The sequence below is a fragment of the Cnephaeus nilssonii genome, assembly GCF_951640355.1.
Source record: "Cnephaeus nilssonii genome assembly, chromosome: 19".
In the NCBI taxonomy this organism is placed as follows: Eukaryota; Metazoa; Chordata; class Mammalia; order Chiroptera; family Vespertilionidae; genus Cnephaeus; species Cnephaeus nilssonii.
Window position 1 is genome coordinate 49,921,686 of NC_137090.1, and position 27,821 is coordinate 49,949,506.

General features: G+C 44.7%; 1 protein-coding gene across 6 annotated transcripts in view; it reads right to left on the reverse strand.

Moving 5' to 3' along the window:
• PRPSAP2 (phosphoribosyl pyrophosphate synthetase associated protein 2) overlaps window positions 1–27,821 on the reverse strand; it is a 67,251-nt gene that overhangs the window by 29,094 nt on the left and 10,336 nt on the right. For 2 of the 6 annotated variants that reach the window (XM_079798485.1, XM_079798488.1), the window contains exons 2-9: window positions 27,153–27,306; window positions 25,493–25,588; window positions 25,096–25,246; window positions 24,140–24,192; window positions 20,995–21,061; window positions 10,629–10,801; window positions 7,207–7,322; window positions 2,789–2,844 (exon numbers count right to left, since the gene is read on the reverse strand). In XM_079798485.1, coding sequence (XP_079654611.1) covers window positions 2,789–2,844; window positions 7,207–7,322; window positions 10,629–10,801; window positions 20,995–21,061; window positions 24,140–24,192; window positions 25,096–25,214 — 584 coding nt within the window. In that variant the 5' untranslated portion in view covers window positions 25,215–25,246; window positions 25,493–25,588; window positions 27,153–27,306. Of the gene's footprint in view, window positions 1–2,788; window positions 2,845–7,206; window positions 7,323–10,628; window positions 10,802–20,994; window positions 21,062–24,139; window positions 24,193–25,095; window positions 25,247–25,492; window positions 25,589–27,152; window positions 27,744–27,821 lie in introns of those variants that run through there. The other 4 variants (XM_079798486.1, XM_079798487.1, XM_079798489.1 and 1 more) reach the window with 4 other exon arrangements.

Genomic DNA, 27,821 nt, shown 5'->3' on the forward strand with positions numbered 1-27,821 from the left:
CAGGAATTGAACCGTGACTCCTGGTTCATAGGCTGACACTCAACCACTGAACCATTACCAGCCAGGCATATATTTGTAGACATTTTAATTAAACATTGATTAATTTTAAAATAAGCAAAGCATTTGAGTAGACATTTGTCCAAAGATATACTAATGGCCACAAGCACATGAAAAGATGCTAACCGCCGAAACCGGTTTGGCTCAGTGGATAGAGCGTCGGTCTGCGGACTGAAGGGTCCCAGGTTCGATTCCGGTCAAGGGCATGTACCTTGGTTGCGGGCACATCCCCGGTGGGGGGTGTGCAGGAGGCAGCTGGTCGATGTTTCTCTCTCATCGATGTTTCTAGCTCTCTATCCCTTCTCCCTTCCTCTCTGTTAAAAATCAATAAAATATATATATATAAAAAAAAAAAGAAAAAAAGAAAAGATGCTAACCATCATTAATAATTAGAAATCCAAATCAAAACCACATGAGATCCCAGCCAGTGTGGCTAAGTAGTTAGATCATCAGCCCATGCAGCAAAGGGTCACAGGTTTGATTCCCAGTCAAGGGCATGTACCCAGGATGCAGGTTCAATCCTCGGCTCCAGTTGAATCACTTTCGGGAGGCAGCCAATCAATGTGTCTCTTTCTTTCTTTCTTCCTTTCTCTCCCTCCCTCCCTCCCACTATCTCTAAAAATCAATGGAAAAAATATCCTCAGGTGAGGATTAACCAAAAACATAAAAACAAACAAACAAAAACCACAATAAGCCCTAGCCGGTTTGATTCGGTGATTAGAGCATCACCCTTGGACTGAAGGGTCGAAGATTCAATTCTAGTCAAGGGCTCATACCTGGGTTGCAGCTCAATCCTGGGCCCTGATCAGGGCGTGTGTGAGAGACAACCAATCTCTCACATCAGTATTTCTCTCACTCTGTCTCACCGCCTCCCTTCCATTCTCTCTAAAATCAATGAGAAAAAATATCCTCTGGTGATTTTGATATTAACCAAAAAAAACAAAACACAAAACAAAACCACAATGTGATACCATTTCATACCCACTTAGGATGGATATAAAAAAAACAAAACAAAACCAGAAAATAAGTGTTGGTAATAACGTGGAGAAATTAGAACCCTTGTACATTGCTGGTGAGAATGGAAAATGAAAAAAAGTTTGGTGGTCCCTCAAAAATGTAAACAGAATTACCATGGCCTAGCAATTTTAATCCTAGGCACACTAGTACATCCACAAGAAATGAAAACATGTGTCAATGTAGAAAACTTACAAATGTTCACAGCTCCTCAGAACAGCCCAAAGGTGGAAACAACCCCAATGTCCATCAAGGGATGAACAGATCAAGTACAGCCCATCCATTCAACGGAGTATTATTCAGCCATAAAAAGACATGAAATACTAACACACAGATATCTGGCTCTCGAAAACAAAACACTATGCTAAGTGAAAGAAACCAAACACAAAAGGCCATATAATGTGTGCTTCCATTTCTATGAAATATCCAGAATAAGCAAAGCCAGAGACAGAAGCAGATTACGGCTGCCAGGGCTGGGGGGAGGGGGTGAAGAGCGATTACATGATGAGTACAGGGTATTCTGGAGTGAGGTGGTGGTTGCATAACCTTGTGAATGCACTGGATGCCAGTGAACTATATACTTAAAAATGGTTAAGTGTATGTTATGTGACTTTTACATTAATTTTTTAAAAGTCTGTACATCACAGAAAAATAAAGTACTAAATTTTAATTAATTCAGCCTTTGCACAAATGTTTGAAAAAGTTGTTTGGAATGTTTCTATTCCAATCTGAGGCCGTTTACTATGGCTTTCTCAATTGGACAATGCGAGGCTCTGTGACTCGACTTCTCGGAGGAAGCGTGAGTGCGGGCACAGCCCTGGCTGCACGAGGTAGCTCTAAGAACATGGCACGTCATGCTCGTCACAAGTGCAACCTAATTAGCAGTCTAACTGCCATTCCTCATCTGTGATGGAAAACCACTTCTCTGTAACCCTTCTAAGTCTGGCTCAGGATGTGTAAGTTCTCCTTCTTCAAGATTAACAGTCCACAGGGCCAGGAGGGAGGCGCCTATGTTTTCCGTCATCCCACAGGACTCAACAATGATCCAGTGAGCAAAGGTATTCAATTGTGGAAAATAAGCTTAAAAGAGACTTTTTTAGGGAAAAGATTTTATTCCTTCCTACATTTAATGTTGTTCTTTCCCAGGAAACATTGGTATATGAGACCCTCTTAGCCCAAATATAACCCTACTTACTGCATTCCTGACTTATCAGTTACTCGGGGCTACACATGACTCTCAGAACTGCCCCATTTGGATACCTCGGGGTGTTTTCGTTTTGTAAAATGTCACCTTTTAACACATACCAATAGTGGCCACTGGGCTGGATACAATTCTGTTAATAAATTACTGAGTTGGAGGCAGCAAACAACTACAAAGTATATTTGCTAGTATTATAAATGCCAGATTGGAAGATCAACAAGCAGCTGCCAGTCTGGGAGTGAGGGAAGTGCTAGGTTGGGATTCCCCAGACCTGGATGACTTTGGTAAAAAAATGATGACTGGTGGTCACAGACTGGGGTTTAAAAAGAAAGAAAAACTAATCATCATCACTTAATAAATGAAGTCCGCAAAAAATCTGTTAAACTACCAGTCCACGAAATAAAAGTAAGGGACACCAGTGAACTACTGAGGTTGAAACCAGAACACCGGGGATCTGATGGAGGACTGATCCCTGGATGTGGATGGAGGAGTGCTCAGTCGTGAGCTCCCACCTACCTCTTGGCTGAGGCTGGAGACTTGGCTACAATCACTGCATTCCTGTAATCCGGGATCTGTGACAGAGAGGCCAGGGATTACTGCCATGACTCCATAAGGCTATGCACACCAACACTCAACAATCAATGAAAAGGAACAGTGCAGCCCTAGCCGGTGTTCTCAGTGGTTAGAGCATGGGCCTGAGCATGGAAGGGTCTTGGGTTCGATTCCCAGTCAAGGGCATGGACCTGGGTTGCAGTTCACTCCCCGCACCCGGTAGGGGCACATAGCAGAGGCAACCAGTCCACATGTCTCTCCCACATACATGTCTCTCTCTCCCTCCCTTCCTTCTACTCCCTCTGAAAAAGCAATGAAAAAAAATATTCTCAGGTGAGGATTAACAAACAAAAAAGGAATAGTGCATCTGACTCAAAAATGTCATTTGGTCACTTGAAATTTTTTCAAGAAGATAAAAGTTCAAAGCAAATGTCTCCTTTGGAAAATGAAGAAATGCCTACCTAGCAAAAAATATTATTTTTCATTTGTGTGTGTGTGTTTTCTCAGGAAAATAGTATTATTAAGAAATAAGCCTCACAGACCTCTTTGAAGAAAAAACTCCAGCAAAAACTGATATGGTATAAAGACATTTTTATAGTCGGTCTCAGGTAGTTGTCATTTCATATTGCCAGGATGATATCCACCCCATCTGAACCCAAGGTACTGTAATTGTCAAGTTCCAAATTAGTGCACCCAAACAAATGACTATTTACCATATCTTAGTTATATAGTGAAGAAACCAATTTGTTAAAGACAATCAGCCCAGTGCTGTTTTATGAGGACACTAGAGGCCTGATGCACAAAATTCCTGCAAGAGTAGGCCTTCCTTCCCCTGGCTGCCGGCACCGGCTTCCCTCTGGCACCCGGGACCCGGGTTTCCCTTGCAGCCCCCACAGCATCCGGAAGGTTGTCCAGAAGGACGTCGGTCTAATTAGCATATTATGCTATTATTATTATAGATTATTACAGATTAAAAGCCCTTATGAAAATAACTAAAATATCAGTGTGCTCTGGAGTCAATAAAGTTGAACACTTGAAGTGATCTGTGCCAGTGATAATATATTAAAGATATACCTATTATCAACTTCTGAGAGTTTAGAAGGCAGAACTGTTTTTAAGCTGAGCAGTAGTTTACTTTCCACAACCCAGGCATTTGCCCTGATGGGCAATCAAACCATGATGTCCTGGTTCATAGGCTGATGCTCAACCACTGAGCCATAGCAGCCAGGCTCTTTTTATTCATTTATTTTTATTAGGAAGGGAGGGGGGAAGAGGGAGGGGGGAGGGGGGGGAAGTGAGGGGGAGAGAGAAAGAGACATGTGATCGATTGCCTCCCCATGCCGCCTACTGGGGATCAAGCCCACAACTTGGACATGTGTCCTAAATGGGAACTGAACCAGCAACCTTTTGGTGCACAGGCTGACACTCAGCCAACTGAGTCATACCAGCCAGGGCACAGTATTTATTTCTGACTTCATCTTGGCGATATTTTATGTTCTTAAAATTTAATCACTTCATTAAGTTATATAATTTCATTCCAATAACTCCCCATTGCTTTTTCTCACAATTATGCCAGTTCACTAAATTTTAATATAAGCACTTAAAATAATCACTAGCACCTTGTACATTTCTTAGCACATGGGAAGCACTAAGTAATAAATACTTAGTAAACAAAAAAACAACTGATTAATCTGAAGGCTCTATTATAGATATATCCAGCATAACAACATGGATCATATTTCCTTCAGGAACACTGTCAGTGAGTAAGGTAGCAAAAAAATAATTTATATTTAGGCACATTTCTTATTTTTGCTAGAAATCTTTCTAAACTAGTTTATGTACTTCCTTGCCTTATCAAACATGATCAAGTCCAGTTATGAGAGGAAATAACCAAGGAAACAGTGAAGAAAGGACTATTAAAGGACTAATAAAAATAGGTCTATTTTCTCCTCAAAAGTTAAAGCAGAAAAACATATTCATAAAGAAAAAATAAGCTGTTATGAAAAAGAACCAAAAAGAAATCCAGGAGGTGGAAGTGATTATGGTCCAAAAAACAACCCAGTCACTGGCTAGCTACAGACACAACTGAATAACAAACCCAGGCGATCAGGCCACGGAATTTTCCTACAATGAGGGATTAAGAACACAAAACTTGAAGAAAAAAGTTAAACAATATAGAGACTACACATAACAGTTCCCAAAGAATAAAAAAAAAAGGGGGGGGGGGGAATGGTAAAATATCCAAATTATAAGGGAAAAGATTCCCAAAGAATGAAAGGGACCCACTGAGTAGAGAAATCAGTGGAAAAAAGATCCACCCCAGACACACCTGCTGAAATTCCAAAATCACGGCAAGAAAATAAAACACTATTTTATTTTATTTTTTAAATACATTTTTATTAATTTCAGAGAGGAAGGGAGAGGGAGAGAGAGATGAAATATCAATGATCAGTGAGAATCATTGATGGGCTAGGGATTGAGCCCGCACGGCCCCTACCAGGGATTGAGTCCGCAACCTGGGCATGTGCCCTCACCAGGAATTGAACAATGGTCTCCTTGGTTCATAGGTCAACGCTAAAGCACTGAGCCACACCGGCCAGGCGAAAACACTATTTTAGATGGGGGAAATTCTGTCCCTTTCCCACCCCCCAGAAAAAGCCTCCCCCATGATAAGATGCTCAATCACACTAGATACCATGGGAGTAAAAAATTCAAGTAAGGTAGTGTTGTTTTGTCCATTAACTTAGCACAATTAAGGCCCAGGGAAACAGGTACTATCATAGCACTGCTACTGGGAGTATAAATTAATACAGCCTCTTCAGATAATTGCAATTTTTACAATATCTATTAAATTTTCAGAAAATTGTAATTTTTGCAGTATCTATTTAAAATTTTTTTAATGTAGATTAGTGGCCCAGTGCACAAATTCGTGCACATTGAAAGAAAATTAATTAGAAGAAATATTTTAATATCGCTATTTGCCCTTTCTCTATAATAGAAGTGTCAACCAAATTCACAATCAACAATGACAGATGGAAACACACACGCATGCAATTGGCACCAGCAAGAGCTTTATATGTATCAAGCATGCACAAGTCAACTTAGCCTTTTACAGATATAGAGCAAACTTGCTTAATTAGACCTGCTTTCTAATTTAGCTAAACTTTTTCCAGCCCATTGAAGCACCCCAACTTCTCTTCCAGGTAATTGTCAGCAACACAGCAGTAAATATCAACACGAAGCAGATTATTATTGTAGATCACACAGGGAGAACAAAGGGCAAAATATTTAACTGCAGCAGTGTTTGACTATATTCTACACAGTGAGAAAACCTGAAGTCATTTTCAAGGTCCACTATTTCTTACTTCTTCTCAGTCGGGTCAAGTTTCTAAGCTTTCTAAATCTGTGTTTTCCGGCTAATGCAAAGAAAATAGGATTCTACCAAGTCTCCTATCTACCTACTCCAGGACTTCTGTGAGGATCAAATGAGATGAGGCATGGAAAACGCTTCACAGACATTTGGTTACAGTGTAAACTGTTTGCACCTGGCTACAAAACCAGTCGTGTTCCTGGGCTGAAGAAATTCCAAGGCTTGTCGCTAGGGAGAGGAAGCCAGGCGTTGCTATTTGACATCACTACCTGGACGGAGGGAAGGACACTTAGCATATTAGCCTTTTATATAGATAGACTGTGATAACAGCGGCACATGGATGAACTGTGTCCTGGCCGGGGTAGCTCACTTGCTTGGGCGTCCTCCTATGCACTGAAAAGTTGCTGGTTTGATTCCTGTCAGGACACATGCCCGGGTTGCAGGCTTGATTGATGTTTTACTCTCACATCAATATTTCTCTCTCTCTCTCTCTCTCTCTCTCTCTCTCTCTCTCTTTGTCTCTCTCCCCCCCTCCTCCCCCCACCCCTTTCTCTCTCTGTAAAAATCAATAAACTATTCTTAAAAAAAAAAAAGGATAAACTGTGACACAACAATATGGCTGAATCTTAAAAATGTAACATCAAGTGAAAAATTCCCAAAAGATTACACAGTTTGATTCTTTTTGATAAAGTTTAAAGATATACATTTTGTGTTTTAAATAATAAATACTGTATATATCTCTATATATGGATGAGATAAAACTATATAAATCACAGCTAGTCCAATCCTAGGAACCTGAGGTTCAAAAGAAGAAAGAGCAATCTTAAGAACTTAGCAAAAGAAATATGTTAAAGATTAAGAATTTTAAAACACAGTGAGTTACATTTCTCAAGTAAATAGTACTTTAAGCAGAATATAACAAGTTTTAATCCTTTATGGACAACCCAAGGACATGGAAATGTCTTTCAACTTTAAAAAGAATGTTAAAATAAAATAGTTTGAGCTAGCTTACCTCTTCTTGAATATATTGTAATAAGAAAGGAGAAGCTCTTAAATTATCAACAGGAATATTGAAGAAGCCCTGAATTTCCTTTTGGTGTAAATCCATAGTAATAAGATGAGTCAGACCTTTGAAAATAAAGCAGACACAAGCACATAACTAGTTTATGTGTTGAACTGTACTGTATGAAATTAGTACTATATAAAATAAGTTGCACTGTATGAAATAAGTACAATATAAAATAGGATACTATAAGTGATAAATTATGATTAAAAATTGCTCTCATCAAAAAAAATTCAGCACCTTTATATCAGATATTTTAGTATGAGATTGGGAGATAACAGAATAAATAAAAACTGGTCTCTGTCCCTGGTTTCTGGCACACAGCTCCGAACCCCCTGTGAGTTGCTAAGTGAAAAGAGCTAGGAGCCTCTGTTGTTCTAATGAGGTGACCCTGGGTGGACCCCTGGATGGCTCCTGGCTGGGGCTGGTCACTGGAAAGACCAGCCAGGATCAGAAGCTTGGGATTTTCAGCCCTGCCCCCACTTCTCCAGAGAGGGGAGAGGAGTTAGAAATGGAGTTAATGATTATGCCTATGGGCAAGCTCCATGAAATCCCAATAGCACAGGGAGTGGAGACTTTCCAAGTTGGTGAACAGGTGGAGGCGCTGGGAAGAGTGGCAAACCCTGAGGGCACTGAAGCTCCATGCCCTTTAGTCCCACATACCCTGCCCTACACACCTTTTCCATCTATATGGTCATCTGTATCCTTAATTTTGACTTTTTATAATAAAATGGTAAACAGTAAGTAAACTGCTTTCTTAAGTTCTCTGAGCTGCTCTAACAAATTAATGGAATCCAAGAAGAAGATGGGGGGAACCTCAGATTTATAGTCAATTGGTGTGAAGCACAGGTAACAACCTAAACTAGCAACTGGCATCTGAAAGGGGTGGCCAGTTTTGTGAGACTGAGCCCTTAATCTGTGGGATCAGACAGTATCTCCAGGTAGACAATGTCAGAATTTAGTTAAATTGTGGGGCTCCTCGCTGAGGTCATGGAGAATTGCTAGGTTCAGGGAAAAACTACACAGTTAGTGACCAGAGTGTCAGAAGTGTTCCATGTGAGCAGTAAAGGAGAGGCGGGAGGTAGAGAACTAGAGAACTGGGTTTTTCCCTACTCAAGAGGGAAAGACCAGAGGGTTTGTCTTACACAGAGATGCCTGATTTTCACAGGAATTTAAAGTCTTAAAATAGCAAAGATAATAGTAACAAAGAAATGTCTCTGATAAAATTCTATTACAGCAAATTATATCGCCTTGAAGTTTCTTTAACAGGCATGGCAAAGCTATAATAAGACAAATACTGGCTTAAGATATTAAGGCAAATGTACAGGCCTGTAACTGGAAAAATTAAGAACCGTCACCCATTGGCTCATTAAAGAATATTTCGGTCCAGTTCCTGGTTAGGGGCAGCTGGGGATTGAGAAAATGAAAGGAAGAGACAGACACAGAGATAGAAGGAAAAAGCTGGGGCCGGGTGGGACAGCTGTCCTCTGATGGAGAGACAGCGACCCAGAGCCGATAGCAGGGAGTTTTACTAAAGCCCAAGACAAAGGAGATGATGTGCATTCTCGTTGCTTCTTTGTAATCGTCACTTCTGGGTGGGCCCGGATAATCGTGTTTGTTGCTGGTGCTTGGCTGGATTTAGATAATGAAACCCACCCCCTGGCACCTGAGCTGAAGGTCAGGGTGACAACACACAAAAGTCTAAGAAAGATTCAATTGGAAACATTTTAAAAACCGAACTTTCCCAAAGGGCAAGAAAGTAAGCCTAATGCCCCCCCCCCCACCCCCAGGAGCAAGGTCAGAAGCCCAATGGTCCCCCAGGAGCAAGGTCAGAAGGGAGGGGCTTTCTGGAAGGCCTGGTGAGCAGCCTGGTCCCTTCGGCTCGCTACCTGTCAGTTTTCAATGAGGTGTGCTCATGAGATTGCAGGGGTTTGGGTCTCATCAAACTCTGTTTTATTTTTGTCTTCTTTGGAATGCCACAGTAGAAAATTTATTCTATAGTGTCTGTGTTAAAATGCAGTGATATGAGGATTTTTTATTCTTTCCTCTCTGTGCAAATGCTCTGAGATATGTGCATATACATACATGCACACACATATACACAATAACAACTCTGATGATTACTTAGAAACAAGGGGAGACACTTAGGATGTTACCTGAAAATGCACAACACAAAGTAATACACATAGTTTACAAAATATACCAACCTGTCCTGGGAAAGGGAAGAGACTAAAATAAAAGTAGTTGCTGTGTTAAAGCAGTTGGTTCAGAATGCCTTTTCCCCCTTTAAAAATGACTTCTATGATTATAACTTGTTATTTCAATATACTTTTAAAATATGTCTTATATATAAAAGCCTAAGCAACCATTACGACCACAACAACTGATCGACCAGTCACTATGATGCACACTGACCACCATGGGGCAGATGCTCAACGCCAGGAGCTGTCCCCTGGTGGTCAGTGCACTCCCACAGCCAACCTCCCCCAGCCCCTCCCCCCAGCCGGCCAACCTCCTGCAGGCCCTACCCCACCCCCCCATCAGGACTGGGCGAGATGCCCAGATCGGCCTGATCGCCAGCCAGGCTGAGGGACCCCACCCGTGCATGAATTTGTGCAACCGGGCTTCTAGTGTGTGTGTGTGTGTGTGTGTGTGTGTGTGTGTGTGTGTGTGTATAATATTTTTTCCCCAGAGAGGAAGGGAGAGGGAGAGATAGAAACATCAATGATGAGAGAGAATCATCGATTGGCTGCCTCCTGCACACCCCCTTATTGGGAATCAAGCCAGCAACCTGGGCATGTGCCCTGACTGGAAAATGAACCTTCACCTCTGGTTCTTGGTCAACACTCAACCACTGAGCCACTGCAGCAGGGTTCAATACAATTTTTAAACAAAGAATTTAGGTAAAAATAACTTGTTCTCATTACCTTTGTGTTTTGGGGACCTGGAAACAGCAAAGAAATCTCTGTACTGTTTTCTCATAAATTATTTAACTTTAAAAGCTGTACCAGCCCTGGCCAGTGTAGCTAAGTGGCTGGGCATTGTCCCATGCACTGAAAGGTTGCTGGTTCGATTCCCTGTGGGGGCATAAGCCTGGGTTGCAGGCTGGGTTCCCGGTAGGGGGCAGTGATCAATGTTTCACTCTCACATGGATGTGTGTGTGTTTTTCTCTCTCTCCCTCTCCCTTCTCTCTCTAACAAAAATAAATAAATCATTTAAAAAAACTTTAAAAAATAAATGAAATTAAAACTGTATCACTTTTTTAACTCTGTTTAGCACTCTAATATAGTCTTAAAAATGCTTTACAATTTCTAAGGTAAAAATAAAACTCTCAGGATCCCAATTAATTATCAAATATCTGCCATTCTTACCAGCTTTACACATCATTGAAGCCAGCAATTTAGAAACAATGGAGCCTCTTTTTCTCATCTTGCACTGTTTGCTGTAAGGGAAGTAGGGAATCACACCAATAATGCTTTTGGCACAAGAGGTCTTACACGCATATACCATGATCAGGAGCTCCATGATGGTGGTGTTCACGTCCCTGTAACCCAAAAGACAGAAATCCCAGCAAGGAACGTAAGACAGTGGATAATATCTCCTCGTTCCAACAAAGTGTTAGCAATCTGCTATTCATGCCACTACCAAGACTTAAAGCTCAAGGGAGAGAGAAATAAACCAATAAATTCCTCTTTCCTCCATCAGCTCCCCCCACATCCCCTCTCAGCCAATGATCCTACTTCCTTTTTCACTAAGAAAAGAGCTGCCAGGGGTTCCCACCACCATGTGCATTTACACCCGAGAAGTCCGCCTGCCTTCAGCCATCAGGAAGAGATGAATTTTCCACACCACAGTTACTCTAAAATCAGCCCTCCAAATTACACTAATCCCACCCTCTCTTTTCTATACCAGAAATTCTCTCTTTTGCTTCCATCATCAATTTGTTACTACACTCACAAGCTCATACCATCAGCTCATCCTATAAACACTATTATTTCTTCCTTTAAAAACAAGAACTCAGGACCACTTTCCCCACTACCACATTCCTTTGCTCCCCTGTGCATTACATCTCAAGAGTTGTCAACTTACCAACACTCGCTATCTAATTCATCTACTCTCATTCTCTCCCGAACATATTCTACTCCAAGTCATCAATGACCTCCACAGGGCTAAATCACCAAGTCAATGCTCAGTCCTTCTCTCACCTGACCCATCAGTGGCATCACACACAGCTGCTCACCCCGCTCCCTGCCACTCTGGACTCACTTGGCTTCTAGAACTCCCTGTTCTCCTCCACTACTTGGTTTCTTTTGCTGAACTTCCGACCCTTAACTTCTGACCCTAATACTCATTCATTTGTCCTCTTCTCCTACTATCTCTCCTCATCTCTTTGGCTTTTCATCCAATTTCACAGCTTTATAAATACTGAAGACTCTCAAATGTATACTAGTAGACCCAGTCCAAGCTTCTCAGCTCCCGTCTAACTAATTCAACTGCTACTTGACGATTCCACTTGAATGTCTGTTAAGACAGCTCAAAACTTAACATACCCCAAACTAAACTGCTCTTTGCCCCCAAAGCTTGCTTCATCATAAAATCCTTTGCTAACTCAACTGATGGGAACATTATTCCTCTAGTTTACACAGGACAAAAACCTCAGAGGCATCCTTAACTGCTCCCCTATCCAGAAAGCACCCCACCACTCCATTGCTGTACTGGGCCTTGCCACTCTCCCTCCTCAGCAGGGACTCTTGACAGCCCGCTACCACAGGTCTCCTCACTCCTCCCCCACAGTCCCTCTGCAGTCCATTCTCCACAGAATCCATCTAGACATTACAATGAGTCAGATCATGCACCACTCTGCTCAAGATCCAGAAGGCTCCCATTTTGCCCTTGTCCCTATAATGGCTCCCGTGGCCCCTTCATGATGTGCTCCTCACCCCCACTTCTCTGCTGTCCACTCCTACTCCACGCCCCTCTGGTCTGGCGCACTCCACAAACTTGTCAATGCTGATTCCCACTGAGGGCCTCCACCTTCTGTGTGCACCCGGCTCTCCTCCCCAGCTACCACCTAATTTACTTCCTCACCTTCTTCCAGTTCTTGCCAAATGTCAATTTTTTAAAATACATTTATATAGATTTCAGAGAGGAAGGGGAAGGAAGAGAGACAGAAATATCAATGATGAGAGAGACTCATCGATCACTGCCTCCTCCATGCCCCACACTGGGGATCAAGCCCGCAACCCACGCATGTGCCCTGACTGGGAATCAAAGCAGGACCTCCTAGTTCAGTGGTCGGCAAACCGCGGCTCGCGAGCCACATGCGGCTCTTTGGCCCCTTGAGTGTTCTAACGCCACTTCTTCAAAATAGACTCGCCCAGGCCGAAAACCGACTTCTGCGCATGGGCCACGAAGTTTCAATCGCACTGTACGTGTGCGCCCGCACGTGGTATTTTGTGGAAGAACCACACTCAAGGGGCCAAAGAGCTGCATGTGGCTCGCGAGCCGTGGTTTGCCGACCACTGTCCTAGTTCATAGGGCAATGCTCAACCACTGAAACACACTGGCTGGGCAAATATCAATTTTTAATAAGGCCTACCCTGCAAGCCCTTTCTATACCCTCTCACCACGACTCCCAATTCCGTGCCATGCTATTTTGGTGTTTTTCCCCATAACACTCATCGCCTCCTGACAAAATAAATAATCTACTTACTTATTATGTAACTTGCAAGTCTTAGAATACACAGGGTGAGGCAAAAGTAGGTTTAGAGTTGTGAGTACATGAAACACAGAGTTTATCTACTAATTACTGTATCATTTTCCAGACGAACAACTGTAAACCTACTTTTGCCCCACCCTGTATACTCCATGAGAACGAGGATCTTTATGTTTTAGTCTTTAATGCATCTCACCTGTAACAGTGACTAGCATCTTCAATAAAGATTTGTTAATAAGTAATGAGCAGAAACATATCCTCTGGGTGAGCAGATGTTCTGCTAATATCTAACAACAAGCCTGACATCTGCAGTTAAAGTGGACTTTTAGAAGAGTGTTCTACGTGAAAGGGTAAGAGTAGAGAAACCAAGAGTGAGTGTAAAGCCCTGACTGGTTTGGTAGTGGATAGAGCGTCGGCCTGTGGACTGAGGGGTCCCAGGTTCGATTCCGGTCAAGGGCATGTACCTTGGTTGCGGGCACATCCCCAGTGGGGGGTGTACAGGAGGCAGCTGATCAATGTTTCTCTCTCATCGATGTTTCTAGCTCTTTATCCCTCTCCCTCTCCCTTCCTCTCTGTAAAAAATCAATAAAATATATTTAAAAAAAAAAAAAAAAAGACTGAGTGTAAAGTTACAACGAGGTTCCCAAACTATGCTCCCAGGAGCACCATTTTTCTGTGAGCTGGTACAAAGCTTTCCATCACTAAACTTAAATAATGAACTTGTTTGAAAAGTTAACACACAGAATTTTCTTAATTTAAAAATGTTCTAGTTTGTACTAAAATAAATGATAAGCTGTACCTGACAATACCAAATGTCAATGTTAACTATCTCACAGGATTTTATAAAGACCCTGATGTCCAGCTTTCTGCAACCTGGGCAAGAGTAAGAAGAGCTGAATTAACACAAGCCTACTGCACAGTTCGGAACAATGCAAAATGAGACAGAGAGAAAATGAAGGAGATGGTTTTGGCTAGAGGACCAAGAAACTGATAAAAGGCAAGAAGAGAATAAGTGTTAAAAATAAGTAAAAGAAAATAAACAGGACTTGAATTTGAGAATTATAAGAGTCACCCTTCTGAAGTCCTGAATTCTAAGTCCAATTTGGCCTCTTGGGAAACATACCCAATCTCTGTGCATTTATACAAGTTGACTCACACTTGTCTCTGGGTAGATAAAAAGTACTGAAAACAGCCAGGAGCCAGAAGCAACATAAACTGTTCTGTGCTCTGCATTTCCCCATCCCGCTGCTGGAGGCTGAGTAGGTTCTATTATCCTTCAGAGTTGGGGAACCTTTTTCTGCCCAGGGCCATTTGGATATTTTTTTTAAATAAATCTTTTTTCTTTCTTTTTTTTTTAAATTTATTATTTATTTTATTTCTTTATTGATTAAGGTGTCACATATTTGTCCTCATCCCCCCATTCCCATCCCACACCCCTCCCCACGGATGCCCCCACCCCCCTGTTGTCCTTAACCATTGGTTAGGCTCGTATGCATGCACACAAGTCCTTTGGTTGATCTCTCCCCCCTACCCCCACCCTCCCCTACCCTCCCTCTGAGGCCCGACAGTCCGATTGATGCCTCCTTGTTTCTGGGTCTGTTCTTGTTCATCAGTCTATGTTGTTCATCATTTCCCCTAGATGAGCGAGATCATGTGTTTGTTACTAGAAATATACTTATAAGAACCGAATGTGAGACGAGCAATAATAGTTATGCTGACAGGCAAATGAATCAGTCTGTAGTGAGTTTCTTTCTGGACCAACAGTTCTTTTGAGACCCAATTTCAATGTCCACCAGTTCCTTATGTGTACATGTCGGCACTAACTTTTCAGCTCTGGATGGTGGACAAATGGTGGTAATGCAGGTCCGACTCCCTCTGGTTTGGTCTCGCACGGACCCAGGGGCGCGTGGCCTCTCCCGGACCCAGGGGCGCGCGGCCTACCCGGGCCCAGGACCCAGCCTCATCTGGACCGAGGGGCGAGTGGCCTCTCCCGGACCCAGGGGCACGGCCTCACCCGGACCCGGGACCCAGCCCCACCCGGATCCAGGGGCGCACGGCCTCACCCGGACCCAGGATCCAGCTTCACCCAGACCCAGGGGCGCGCGGCCTCGCCCGGACCCAGGGGCGCGGCCTCACCCGGATTCAGGACCCAGTCTCACCCGGACCCAGGGGCGCATGGCCTCACCCGGACCCAGGGGCGCGTGGCCTCTCCCGGACCCAGGGGCGCGGCCTCACCCGGACCCGGGAACCAGCCTCACCCAGGTCCAGGGGCGCACGGCCTCACCCGGACCCGGGATCCAGCTTCAACCGGACCCAGGGGCACCGGCCTTGCCCGGACCAGGGGGTGCACGGCCTCTCCTGGACCCAGGGGCGCGGCCTCACCCGGACCCGAGACCCAGCCTCACCCGGACCCAGGGGCGCGTGGCATCTCCTGGACCCAGGGGCGCGGCCTCACCCGGACCCGGGACCCAGCTTTACCTGGACCCAGGGGCGCGTGGCCTCACCCAGACCCAGGGGCGTGGCCTCACCCAGATCCGGATCCAGCCTCACCCAGACCCAGGGGTGCGTGGCCTTCCCCGGACCCAGGGGCATGCAGCCTCGCCCGGATCCAGGGGCGCATGGCCTCGCCCGGACCCAGGGGCACGGCCTCACCCGGACCCGGGACCCAGCGGGGCTTCATCTTCTTGATCCCAATTCCTGTCGGTCAATTCCCTCTCAGCAATTCCTTCGGCCATTTTCTCAAAGCTCCGGGGCAGCTGCCACGGAACTCGCTGGGCGGCGGGCTCAGCGAAGCTCCAGTACGCCCGGTACGCGGCGGCAGGCTGGTCTGAGGTCGCTGCGGCGGCACTCCGGTCTGCAGTGGCGACCAGTTGCCGGGCGAGCGCACCTGGATCCGGGACCCAGCGGGGCCTCGTCTTCCCGATCCCAACTCCCATCGGTCAATTCCTTCTCAGCAATTCCTCCGGCCATTTTCTCAAAGCTCCTGGGCGGCTGCCACGGAACTCACTGGGCAGCAGGCTCGTCGAGGCTCCGGTGCGCTCGGTGCGCAGCGGCAGGCTGGTCCAAGGTCGCTGCCACAGCGCTCAGGTCTGCAGCAGCGGCCGGTCGCTGGGGGTGCGCACCTGGCCGCTTCTGGGGCACAGAGATTCTCTAATGACTCGGAGGTCAGCAAGCGGGGAGTCTCCCACCCCGTGACCCCCAGGGGCTCGTCTGTCCGTGCTCGGCAGCGAGCGGAGCCGTCCCCTCAGCCGGAGACCGTCGGGGGAACCGCGCCAAGCACGTTCCAGGCCGCCATTGTGTCGCCAGAGCCGTAGTTCTTAAAGTGTGATCTTTGGCTCATCGGCATCAGCATCATCCCGCGTCCCCCTCTCTTTTATTCTAGTCGTAGAGCATCCGCCCAGCCAGCCCTCCGGTGGTTCTGGATGGTGTCTGCTCTGTTTTCCAGTTGTAGTTTCAAAGTTGTTGTGGTAGGCAACAATCAGGCGTCTGCCCTATGCCGCCATCTTGGTCCTCCAGAAGATTCTTAAGTAACCTTATAAATGTGGTTCTGAACACTGTGTTGTCCATTAGTTTACTTTCCTTCATCCCATCTATTCGTGACCTGCTTTGGTGTCTCCACCTTTTGGCTGCCTCCCTATGTTGATGGAGTGGCTTTGTGTGGTCAGTGACTTATAGGGGCCGGTAGCTCAGCTTCCCCAATCTCCCTAGGTGGTCGCTCTTGGTACCCCACTTTGTGGGCTGAGTGCAAAGTCTTGGTGTTGTTAAGCCTTGATTGCTGTTGGTACACTGGGAGGATTTGACCTCCAGTCCAATTGGCTGTGAGGATCAGACGTGTCTATGCCGGGAGACAGCCTTATTCAACTAGACTTGCAAAATTGTAAAAGCCTCTGTGCTCAGCTTGGATGGGGCGGAGTTTCAAGGTGGAGCCTACAGCCTTGGCTTCCCGTCAGCTCCGCCCTATGAGGTTCCTGTGTCTCAGTGTCCCTCTGTACTCCCTGCAAACACCTCTGAGAGAAAAGCGCCCTGGAGTTTCGCCCACTGCCAAACAGTCTAGTCTCTCTCCCAATGAATCTGGATTCCCAGATTTTCACCCAGAACTGGGTTTCAGTGCAGTCGGAACTGGGGCTCAGCGCAGTCTGGCGCTTTTGTCTCCTTCCCACCAGGGCAATTCAGTGGAACAGTCAACAGACCATCCTCTGCACACATTCCCGTGCACGCCTCCAGTGCTCTGCCTTTCACCGCTCCTCTGTGTTTCCGCCTTACAGCCCAGATTCCCCCAGTATGAGCCTGGCTTCCCAGGGTCTCGCCCGGAACTGGGGTTCAGTGCAGTCGGAACTGGGGTTCAGCACAGTCCGGAGCTTTTGTCTCCTTCCCACTAGGGCAATTCAGCGGCACAGGCAACAGTCCGTCCTCTGCGCGCATTCATGTGCGTGCCTCCGGAGCTCTGCCTTTCACCGCTCCTCTGCGTTTGCGCCTTAAAGCCCAGATTCCCCCAGCATGAGCCTGGCTTCCCAGGGTCTCGCCCAGAAATGGGGTTCAGTGCAGTCGGAGCTGGGGTTCAGCGCAATCTGAAGCTTTTATCTCCTTCCCGCTAAAGAACGCCGGCCAGGCCGTCAGCCGCCCCGTCCTCTCCAGCTCCGTCCTCCCCGCACGCGCGTGTGCTCATGTCTCCGCCCGTGTCTCCATACCTCAGGCTTTTACGGCTCCTCTGATTTTCCTTGTGGTTTTCTCTTTCCTTCTAGTTGTGGGCATTTCAGTCAGCCAGCTTTCCTGTGGTTCTGGATGATGTCCGTTTTGACTTTTAGTTGTATTTTTGAAATTGTTGTGCCAGGCTGTAGGTTAGGTGTTTAACCTATGTCGTCATCTTGGTTTCTCCCTTAAATTAAATCTTTATTGTTCAGATTATTACAGTTGTTCCTCTTTTTTCCCCCCATAGCTCCCCTCCACCCAGTACCCACCCCACCCTCTGCCCTTACCCTCCCCCTCACTGTCCTCATCTATAGGTGTACGATTTTTGTCCAGTCTCTTCCCACACCCCTTTCCCCCGAGAATTGTCAGTCCACTCCCTTTCTATGCCCCTGACCCTATTATATTCACCAGTTTATTATGTTCATCAGACTTTCTATTAACTTGATTTTTAGATTCACTTGTTGATATGTATTTGTTGTTAATAATTTTTATCTTCACCTTTTTCTTCTTCTTTCTCTTCTTAAAGAATACCTTTCAGCATTTCATATAATAGTGGTTTGGCAGTGATGAACTCCTTTACCTTTTTCTTATCTGTGAAGTTCTTTATCTGACCTTCAATTCTGAATGATAGCTTTGCTGGGTAGAGTAATCTTGGTTATAGGTTCTTGCTATTCATCACTTTGAATATTTCTTGCCACTCCCTTCTGGCCTGCATAGTTTCTGTTGAGAAATCAGCTGACAATCGTATGGGTGCTCCCTTTTAGGTAACTAACTGTTTTTCTCTTGCTGCTTGTAAGATTCTCTCTTTGTCTTTTGCCCTTGGCATTTTAATTATGATGTGTCTTGGTGTGGTCCTCTTTGGATTCCTTTTGTTTGGGGTTCTCTACGCTTCCTGAACTTGTAAGTCTATTTCACCAGGTAGGGGAAGTTTTCTGTCATTATTTCTTCAAATAGGTTTTCAATATCTTGCTCTCTCTCTTCTTCTGGTACCCCCATAATTTGGATGTTGGTACACTTGAAGTTGTCCCAGAGGCTTCTTATACTATCTTCATATTTTTGGATTCTTTTTGCTTTTTGCTTTTCTGGTTGGGTGTTTTTTGCTTCTTTGTATTTCATATCTTTGACTTGATTCTTGGGATCCTCTAGTCTGCTGTTGGATCTCTGTATATTATTCTTTATTTCAGTCAGTGTATGCTTAATTTCTAGTTGGTCCTTTTTCATATCCTCGAGGGACTCACTAAATTACTCAGTTTTCTAAAAGATTCTTGAGTAACCTTATAACCGAGGTTTTGAACTCTATATCCAGTCATTTGCTTTCCTCCATTTCTGATATTTGTGACCTCTTTCTTTGTCTCCACATTTTGGCTGCTTCCCTGTGTTGACAGAGTGGCTTTGTGTGGTAGGTGTCCTATAGGGCCCAGTGGCTCAGCCTCCCTAATTACCTGAGGTGGACACTCTTGGTGAAGCCCTTTGTGGGCTCTGTGCAGTCTTGTTGTAGTTAAGCCTTGATTGTTGTTGGTATCACTGGGAGGAATTGACCTCCAGGCCAATTGGCTGTGAGGATCAGTTGTGTCTACAATGGGAGAACTTCTGTGCTGGAGACACCCTTATGGGGCAGGACTTGCTTCAGTGGGGCTTTGGTGCCCACTGGGTCTGCCCCGAGTGTGTCTCTTATGGATGTGAAGAGTTGTAATCTGGATGGTCTCACTCTGACCACTGGGTACACTGGCTCTTGGATCTCCAAGGAGGTGCAAATTTAGCTCTGCCTGAGGCCACCCAGCAGGAGCTACGGAGAGATCTGCAGATTCCTCTTCTTTGTTTGGGGTTTGGAAGTGCCCAGATGAGGCCCAGCTGTGAAGCAATGCAGGCTGCTGTGGAGCCTTGGGCCTTCTTTTGGAGGCTCTGGGGCTGTCTGACCCAGCTGCAGTTTGTTAGGTAATTTTAGATTGCAAAGGGCCAGGCCATTCATATGCAAAAGCCTCTGCGTACAACTTGGGTGGGATTGTAAATTGGGTGGAGCAGGGGTCTCAGGGAATCAACTGGGCGGATCAAACAGCAATGGCTGACCTTCAGCCCTGCCCTAAGAGGCCCCCGGGTCTCAGTGTCCCGAGGTAACCTCTGAGAAAAAGCCGCCCTCGTGTTCCAGCCCAATGTCAGACAGTCTAGTTTCCCCCAGTAAGAGTCTGGGTCCCCAGAGTCTCGCCCAGAACTGGAGTTCAGAACAGTCGGGAGCTTGTATCTCCCTTCCGATTGAAAAAGACAACCGCATCCTCAGTTGCCAGCCCTTTCCTCGTGCACGTCTCCGTACCTCTGCACTTTACTTCTGCAGCTCCTCTGAGTCTCAGTGTGCTTTTCTCTTCCCTTCTAGTTGTAGAATTTCCACTCAGCCAGCCTTCCTGTGGTTCTGGATGATGTCCGTTTTGTCTTTTAGTTGTAGTTTTGAAGTGGTTGTGCGAGGCAGCAAATTCAGGTGTTTACCTATGCCGCCATCTTGGTTCCTCCCATTTGGATATTTATAACATCATTTGCTTAATATAAATGTATGTTGCTATGAACAAAGCTCCTAGATTTATTGAATTTTGAGTCCCACCTGCAGTTGCCTTGGCAGGGCCAGACCAAATGATTTCACGGGCCTTATTTAGCCCGAGGGCCGGACAGTCCCCACCCCTGCTCTACTCCAATGCAGTAGCCCCACCGCCCCCATCCTCAGTGTCTCTTTCTGTGGTTTGTTATCCTCGGTCAACCATGGTAGGAAAATACTAAATGGAAAATTCCAGGAATAAACAATTGATGAGTTTTAAATTGTGTGCCATTTTGCGTAGCTGTCCTGCTCCATCCCACCTGGGACATTAATTATCCCATATGCTGCATATGACATCTGCCCATTAGTCACTCTGTAAGCTGTCTTGGTTATCAAATCAGCTACCAGAGGCAGAGAGAGACAGAGAGATGTATCACATTACCATAACTTTCATTATATGATTGTAATTGCTCTATTTTATTATTGTTGTTAATATCTTACTGTACCTAATTTATAAACTAAACTTTATCACAGATATGTATGTATGCATAGGAAGAACAGAGTATATACTAGTATAGGACTCAGTTTTAGGCATCCCACTGGGGGGTCTTGGAACGTATCCCCTGGATAACTGTGGGACTACTGTACGTGGTTACACATAAAGGCAGCAGTTAAGTCAGAAAAACAGCAGAGTAAAATACCAATTTTAACATTATCTTAATTTTTCCTGTCTAACTGACTCTTATTATGAACATTCACACTCAAACAGAAACCCAGAAAGCAACAATGCTTCTGTTGGGTTAGTACTTACTTTGAAACAGTTTGAATGATAAAAACATCTTTTCCCCTCACGGACTCTTGAATTTGTACCCTTGTTTCTGGAAAGAAAAGGAAAAAAAGAGGGGAGAGGGAAAGAAGGTATATAATTTATGTTTTTGAAAATACACAAAAAATTTCAACATTTTCCAATGTTACAAAATATGGAAACTGAAACTGTTATAAAAGAGATTAGTTTTAAATGCTACAAAACCATAATAAGCATACTGCCATTAGCTACACTTTTTAAACATAATTACATTTCTGACTTGAAACCAGTAAACCTACCCTCTCACTTCTTGTATATAAGCAGAAAGCTCTGTACCACTCTGAGCACAGTATCTTTATAGGAAACTAGAGGCCCAGTGCACGAAATTCATACCCTCAGGGGGGGGGGTGGTCTTCAGCCAGGCCTGTGCCCTCTCGCAGTCCAGGAGCCCTCGGGGTATGTCCCACTGACGGCTTAGGAGCAGGCCTAAGCCGTCAGTCGGACATCCTTAGGGCTATCGTGAAGGCAGGAGAGGCTCCCGCCACCACCACTGCACTTGCCAGCCATGAGCCCGGCTTCTGGCTGAGCGGTGCCCCCTCTGTGGGAGCGCACTGACCACCAGGGGGCAGCTCCTGCATTGAGTGTCTGTCACCTGGTGGTCAGTGTGTGTCATAGTGACCCATTGTTCCACTGTTAGGTCGATTTGCATATTAGCCTTTTATTATATATTTATTAACCACAACAAGGAAGAACTTATTAGGAACAAAATGTTATAATAATAACAATAAATAAGGTACAATAGTCACTTTCAAAAAATTTGTGATCAGCCAGAAGGAAACAATTAGATAAACCCCGAACGGAACAAAACAGCCTCTTCAAAAAGTCACTGTCATGGGAAGAAAAAAGAAAAGGTAAGGAATTGATGTAGACTAGAAGAAACTAAAAACATATTAAAAACACAGTGCTCGAACCATGAATCCTAGTTTGAAAAACAAAACAAAACACAGCTATAAAAGCTCTTTAGGTCAAGTAGGGAATCTTGAAAATAGACTAAACTTTAGATGACTAGAGATATAAAGTCCTTGCTCTTCAGAGATGCATGCCCAAGTTCAGAGGTTAAGGGTCTTGACGTCTGCAACCTACTTCTACACATTCATATTCACATAGCAAACCGCGAACTGTGAATCTAGGTGGTAGAATCTATTCTTTCAACTTTTTAATATGTTTGAACATTTTCATTTAAAATGTTGGGGAATGCTAGCATGGGATAATTTTCCATTTTAGAGTAGCAATGGATCTGGGATGGCCTGACTTCTGTAAGAATCACATCTTTATCTAATTGGTAGCATTAACAAAACAAAAAAATATTTTATTTCATATAAACAAGTAGAAACACTTTCTTCTTAATCTTATTCGGGCTTAATTTATATCTCCCAGGTATGTAGACAGGCAGCTGCCATTTTGCCTATTAGAAGTATGAAAAAATTTTAGAGGTCATTCATTTGTATTTCTTTTAACTTCTGAATATAATTAATGGAATGGGGTGGTGGAGAGGGACATCTGTAATACTCTTAATAAAATTTTTTTAAAAAGAGAATAAATAAATAAATAAATAAATAAATAAAATGTTGGGGAAAACCAGAACACATTTAAAAAGGGAGGGTGGTACCATAGGAAAAAAATGATCTTTAGAGCCAGAGAAACCTGGAACCAAATATTGCCTCTGCTACTTCTGAGCCCTCCTACCTAACATCATCCCTGAATTCAGTTCTTCAAAACCTAGCAATAGGAATGAGTCCATAAATGCTATTCCCGCCTTCCTTCCCAACAGACACCAAGTACTCTCTCTCCCCTCTTTCATGAACCTGGAGGGTGGGCCAACCTCCTCCTGAGTCTTCCACCACTAGCTCTCCCCTGGACCCTCCCTTCCAAACTAGACAAAGGACATTCTTCCCTTTAGCAGCGTTATCTTCTCCAAATTTTCCCTGCATATTTTCAACTGCACTTTTTACCTACTGAAGCCACATGAGGCAACCTGGGAGAGCGGAAAGAGGAGGCAGTAATGGAGAAATAAATGGGGAAGAGAAAATGTGTGCCTTTTCATCAAAGTCTGTTTTAAGTTCCATAATATGTAAGTACTTGACAAAATACTACAGTGGAAAAGGAGAGGGAACTAATATTTACTGAGTACCTGCTATATACAAAGAGCTGTGTTAGGCACACAATTATCCCATTTAATCCTAAAACACTACCAATCACTTGCAGTTTAGAAAGGTTACATAACTTGCCAAGGATAAGCTGTCTGAATCTCAAGTCCATGCAGGCTGCCCGTAGCCCCTGCTAGAATATAGAAAACAGATGCTTTTTACAACTTGAGATGCGTATGCAATGGCATAAATCAATTAGCAAAAAGCATTTCTTTTTGTTGTTGTTATTAATCCTCACCCGAGGATATTTTCCCACTGATTTTTAGAGCAAGTGGAAGGGAGGGAGAGAGACAGAGAGAGGGGGGGGGGGGGAAGGGGGGAGAAAGAGAGCGGGAGAGAGAGAAGGAGACAAACATCAATATGAGAGAGACACATCGATTGATTGCCTCCTGCACGCATCCTCACCAGGGTGGGGACTGAACCTGCAACACAGGTACATGCCCTTGACCAGGGAATTGAATCCTTGACCCATTGGTGTGCAGGCCAATGCTCTAAACACTGAGCCACAATGGCCAGGGCAGCAAAAAGCATTTCTTAACAAGATTTCATGACAGCTTACATGGAGGTAAAGAATAACAACCAATTAGTATGTGGCCACACAGGATTTACTCATCCTGCCTAATGTGTCATAAATTCAACCAACAACTGAAATAATGTTTCCATTCACTTGACCAGTCAGTTCACACATCTATGCAGTTCTTATTAAGTGAGGTCTAAGAAGTGACATTCAGGCCCTCAGATGTGACCTGCTCCAGGGTTCTCCATCTAGCTGGTGTTTGTAGGAGCTAAAACACCACTCTCGCCCACCTTGCCGACATGACTTCCTGCTCATGGAACTAACTGGACACTAAATCTAATTGTTACACTAGTGGAGGATGAAGGGCTGAGGCAGTATGTCATATTCTGTAAAGAGATCAATGTTACGCATGTCAAAGATAGCTCACCTCGGTTAGGTTCCTGGTAAACCTGCACTTTGCCCATTTCCACCCCCAGCCGCCTAGAGAAGAGAAAGGGAGGAAAAGCTGAACAGGTAATAGAATAGACTCAACATCTTTACTATCTAAGGATGATTCATAAATTAATAAAAATAAAATAGAGGTATTCTCCTTATAAAATTTAAAGTTAATATTAAACTATAAGGTCACTCCATTACCTAACCCCTCACCCTCCACCCCATGCCTATCCAGGTCGACGTCGTCCTTCTCTGCCTGCCTCACTGACCATTTCCTCGTGCTCTCTACACTCCCCAAACTCCTGAGATACACCAACTCCTGCTGCTCACCCCTGGGCTCTGAACCTGCTGCTTCTCTGCCTGCCGGGCTCTGCCCCAGACCTTCACCCAGTGACTCATTCAGGTTCTCAATTCACGTATCATCCCCTCTGTTTAAAAGGCACCTGAGCACCCAAGCAAAAGCAGAACAGCCTGTCCCATCACTCCTTTCACTGCGGTTGGTTTTTTGTTTTTTTCATAGCATTTATCACCACCTAAAATTATCGTGTTTGTTTTGCTGACTTGCTTCTTGTCTGGACCCCTACTAAATGTAAGGAAGGATTTTGACTGGCTGTTCATTGTTAATCCCCAATATCTAAATCAATACCTAAAATAACTAAAATTATGTTGAACTACAATCTATAAACTATTTCTGTACAGTATCCACTTCACTGTTCTTTATACTCAAATATTCTATACGTATGAAGCCCTAACTATCCCTGGCGCCCACAAGGCACTCAATCAATGTCTGCTGAATGAATGTACAGGGTGTTATGATAGTTTATAAAATGCCCTAATATATACAGATGATATGCAGATTCCTGCTTTCAAGTTTAACAGTCAGTGCTAATCTGATTATCGAATGAAAACATCACATAACACAAATTTTAATGATATGATTATACTCACTCAGCAATTCTCTTTGACAGCTCCATACACGATGAATTAGAATTGGCTGAAAACAGCACCAGGCCTCCTTTGGTTATGTTCATCTTGGTTTCTAATTCAGCTGGCGCCACACAAAACATCAAAACCTTCTTGGTTTTCCAATTCTCAGAGCCTAGAAGGATATAAAATATATCAAGAACTGCCATATGATATTAAACACACCTGAATGGATTTTCTTAGTAGCAAAATGACTTCAGCTGAAGAAAATTAGTTTTCATCATAATGGAGTCTTTTATGTTACATATTTATGGACAAATAAAAAGTCCATTTAGATTTTAGGGTTCTAGATTTATGGAAATATATTATCACATGGTTGAATTAAGTTTTCATGACCACTGGGAATAAATGATAAACTTACAAGAAAGGCGGAGCTGAAGAGCTCAGTGTTTTACTGTTTGCTGCTTAAAGTCAATTATGGACAACCTCCTTTTATTCTCTGACAACAAAATTCCTCCTGGATTAACACACAGAAAAATGGCAGAGCCATTAGCAAGGACATGGACTGATTGATCCTTAAACAATAAATAAGTGACCCATCTATGCCCAGCTTTTCCTGTATTATCTGCTTACCCTAAAACCTCCCCCTGGCCTTGCAGCTGCTCTCAGATGCCTACATCAGGTGTAAAACTGACCCTGTTATCCGCATTTTCCCGAAGCAGAACACAAGGTTGACCATATAACAACTTTGCAGGGAAGGAAGTGACCTTGCAAATGACAGGCAACATGCCTAAACAGTCAGTCATGGAGCTGAGGTTCTAACCCATTGCCATTAGAGTTCCCTTCTACCTTCACTCTCTGGGCTGAATGCATGCAACAGCAACACTCTAGTAGGGCATGGGGGGTGGGGGCACCTTCTCAGCATGCAGGCATGGCTCGATCTATGAACCAGGAAATCACAATTTGATTCGTAGTGGGGCAAGTTGTGAGCTCCATCCCAAGTAGGGGGTGTTAGCCAATTAATGATTCTCTCCCATCACTGATATTTCTATCTCTCTCTTCCTCTCCCTTCCTCTCTGAAATCAATCCCATATAATAAAGAGGTAATATGCAAATTGACCATCACTCCAACACACAAGGTGGCCGCCCTCATGTGGTCAAAGATGGCCACCCCATGTGGACACAAGATGGCCGCCACAAGATGGCTGGCAGGGGAGGGCAGTTGGGAGGGACAAGGCCTGCAGGGGAGGGCAGTTGGGGGGGGGGAACCTAGGCCTGAAGGGGAGGGCAGTTGGGAGAGACCAGACCTGCAGGGGAGGGCAGTTGGGGGCAACCAGGCCTGCAGGGGAGGGCAGTTGGGGTGGACCAGGCCTGCAGGGGAGGGCAGTTGGGGGCTACCAGGCCAGCAGGGGAGGGCAGTTAGGGGTAACCAGGCCTGCAGGGGAGGGCAGTTGGGGGCAACCAGGCCTGCAGGGGAGGGCAGTTAGGGGCAACCAGGCCTGCAGGGGAGGGCAGTTGGGAGCAACCAGGTCTGCAGGGGAGGGCAGTTGGGGGGGGACCAGGTCTGCAGGGGAGGACGGTTAGGGGCGACCAGGGCAACAGGGGAGGGGAGTTAGGGGTGACCAGGCTGGCAGGAGAGCAGTTAGGCGTCAATCAGGGTGGCAGGGGAGTGGTTAGGGGGTGATCAGGCTGGCAGGCAGAAGTGGTTAGGGGCAATCAGGCAGGCAGGCAGGTGAGCAGTTGGGAGCCAGCAGTCCTGGGTTGTGAGAGGCCCAGTGGGATCGGGCCTAAACAGGCAGTCAGACATCCCTCAAGGGGTCCCAGATTGGAGAGGGTGCAGGCTGGGCTGAGGGACACATACCACACCCCACACACCCCCATGCACGAATTTAGTGCACCAGGCCTCTAGTAAAAATATATTCTTTAACAAAAAAGGGAAGAAAATAGCTATGAAGCAGGATCAGCAAACCACAGGCCAAATCAACACTTGTTGTTTACAAATTGTCTATGGATACAATGGTAGCATTGAATATAGGCTAAAATATTTATTATCTGGCCCTCTACAGAAAAAGTTTGCTTACCCTTGTTTTATGGCATAGTGTAGGGCAGAGTGGCTGTTATAAAGGAAAGAAATATTCAATGACCAACAGTCAAGAGTTGGAAGAGATCTTGGGTATGTTCTAACACCACCTCTCACCCAATGTAGGTCTGTGTTTAGAAACAGAGGGTACAGGTCTGGAAAAAGAAACAAAAACAAAACTCATTCTCCCGTAGGTGTAAATATAGGCTTTGGGGTCAAATGTATGTTTGCATCTTAGCTACTACTTCCCCTTAACTCACTGTGCTTTGCGTAAGTTACTTAGCCTTTCTTAGCCTCAGTGCCTTCATCCATACAACTGTAAATACGGACCTTTCTGGATAACTGTAAAACTAATTCCTGTACAGCACTTACACACTGCCCCGCACATATGATATGCTTGGTAAGTGGAAGCTACCTATGAATCAACTTACAATATTTTGGTTACCTACAAAACAAGTACAGTAATAGTCATGAAGTGGCCATCTTTTTACATCCCCCAACCTTCAAATATGAAGCTTCTTAAAGTAAAACAGCATTTTTAAGAGGACTTGGAACACTTAGAACAAAAGTATCTGAGGGGTAGGAAGAGATCTTAGAGGTAGTTCAGCCCAATTACAGGACTCCTGCCAAAGAACCACACACAGATGCTTGAACAGCCCCTAGAACCGAT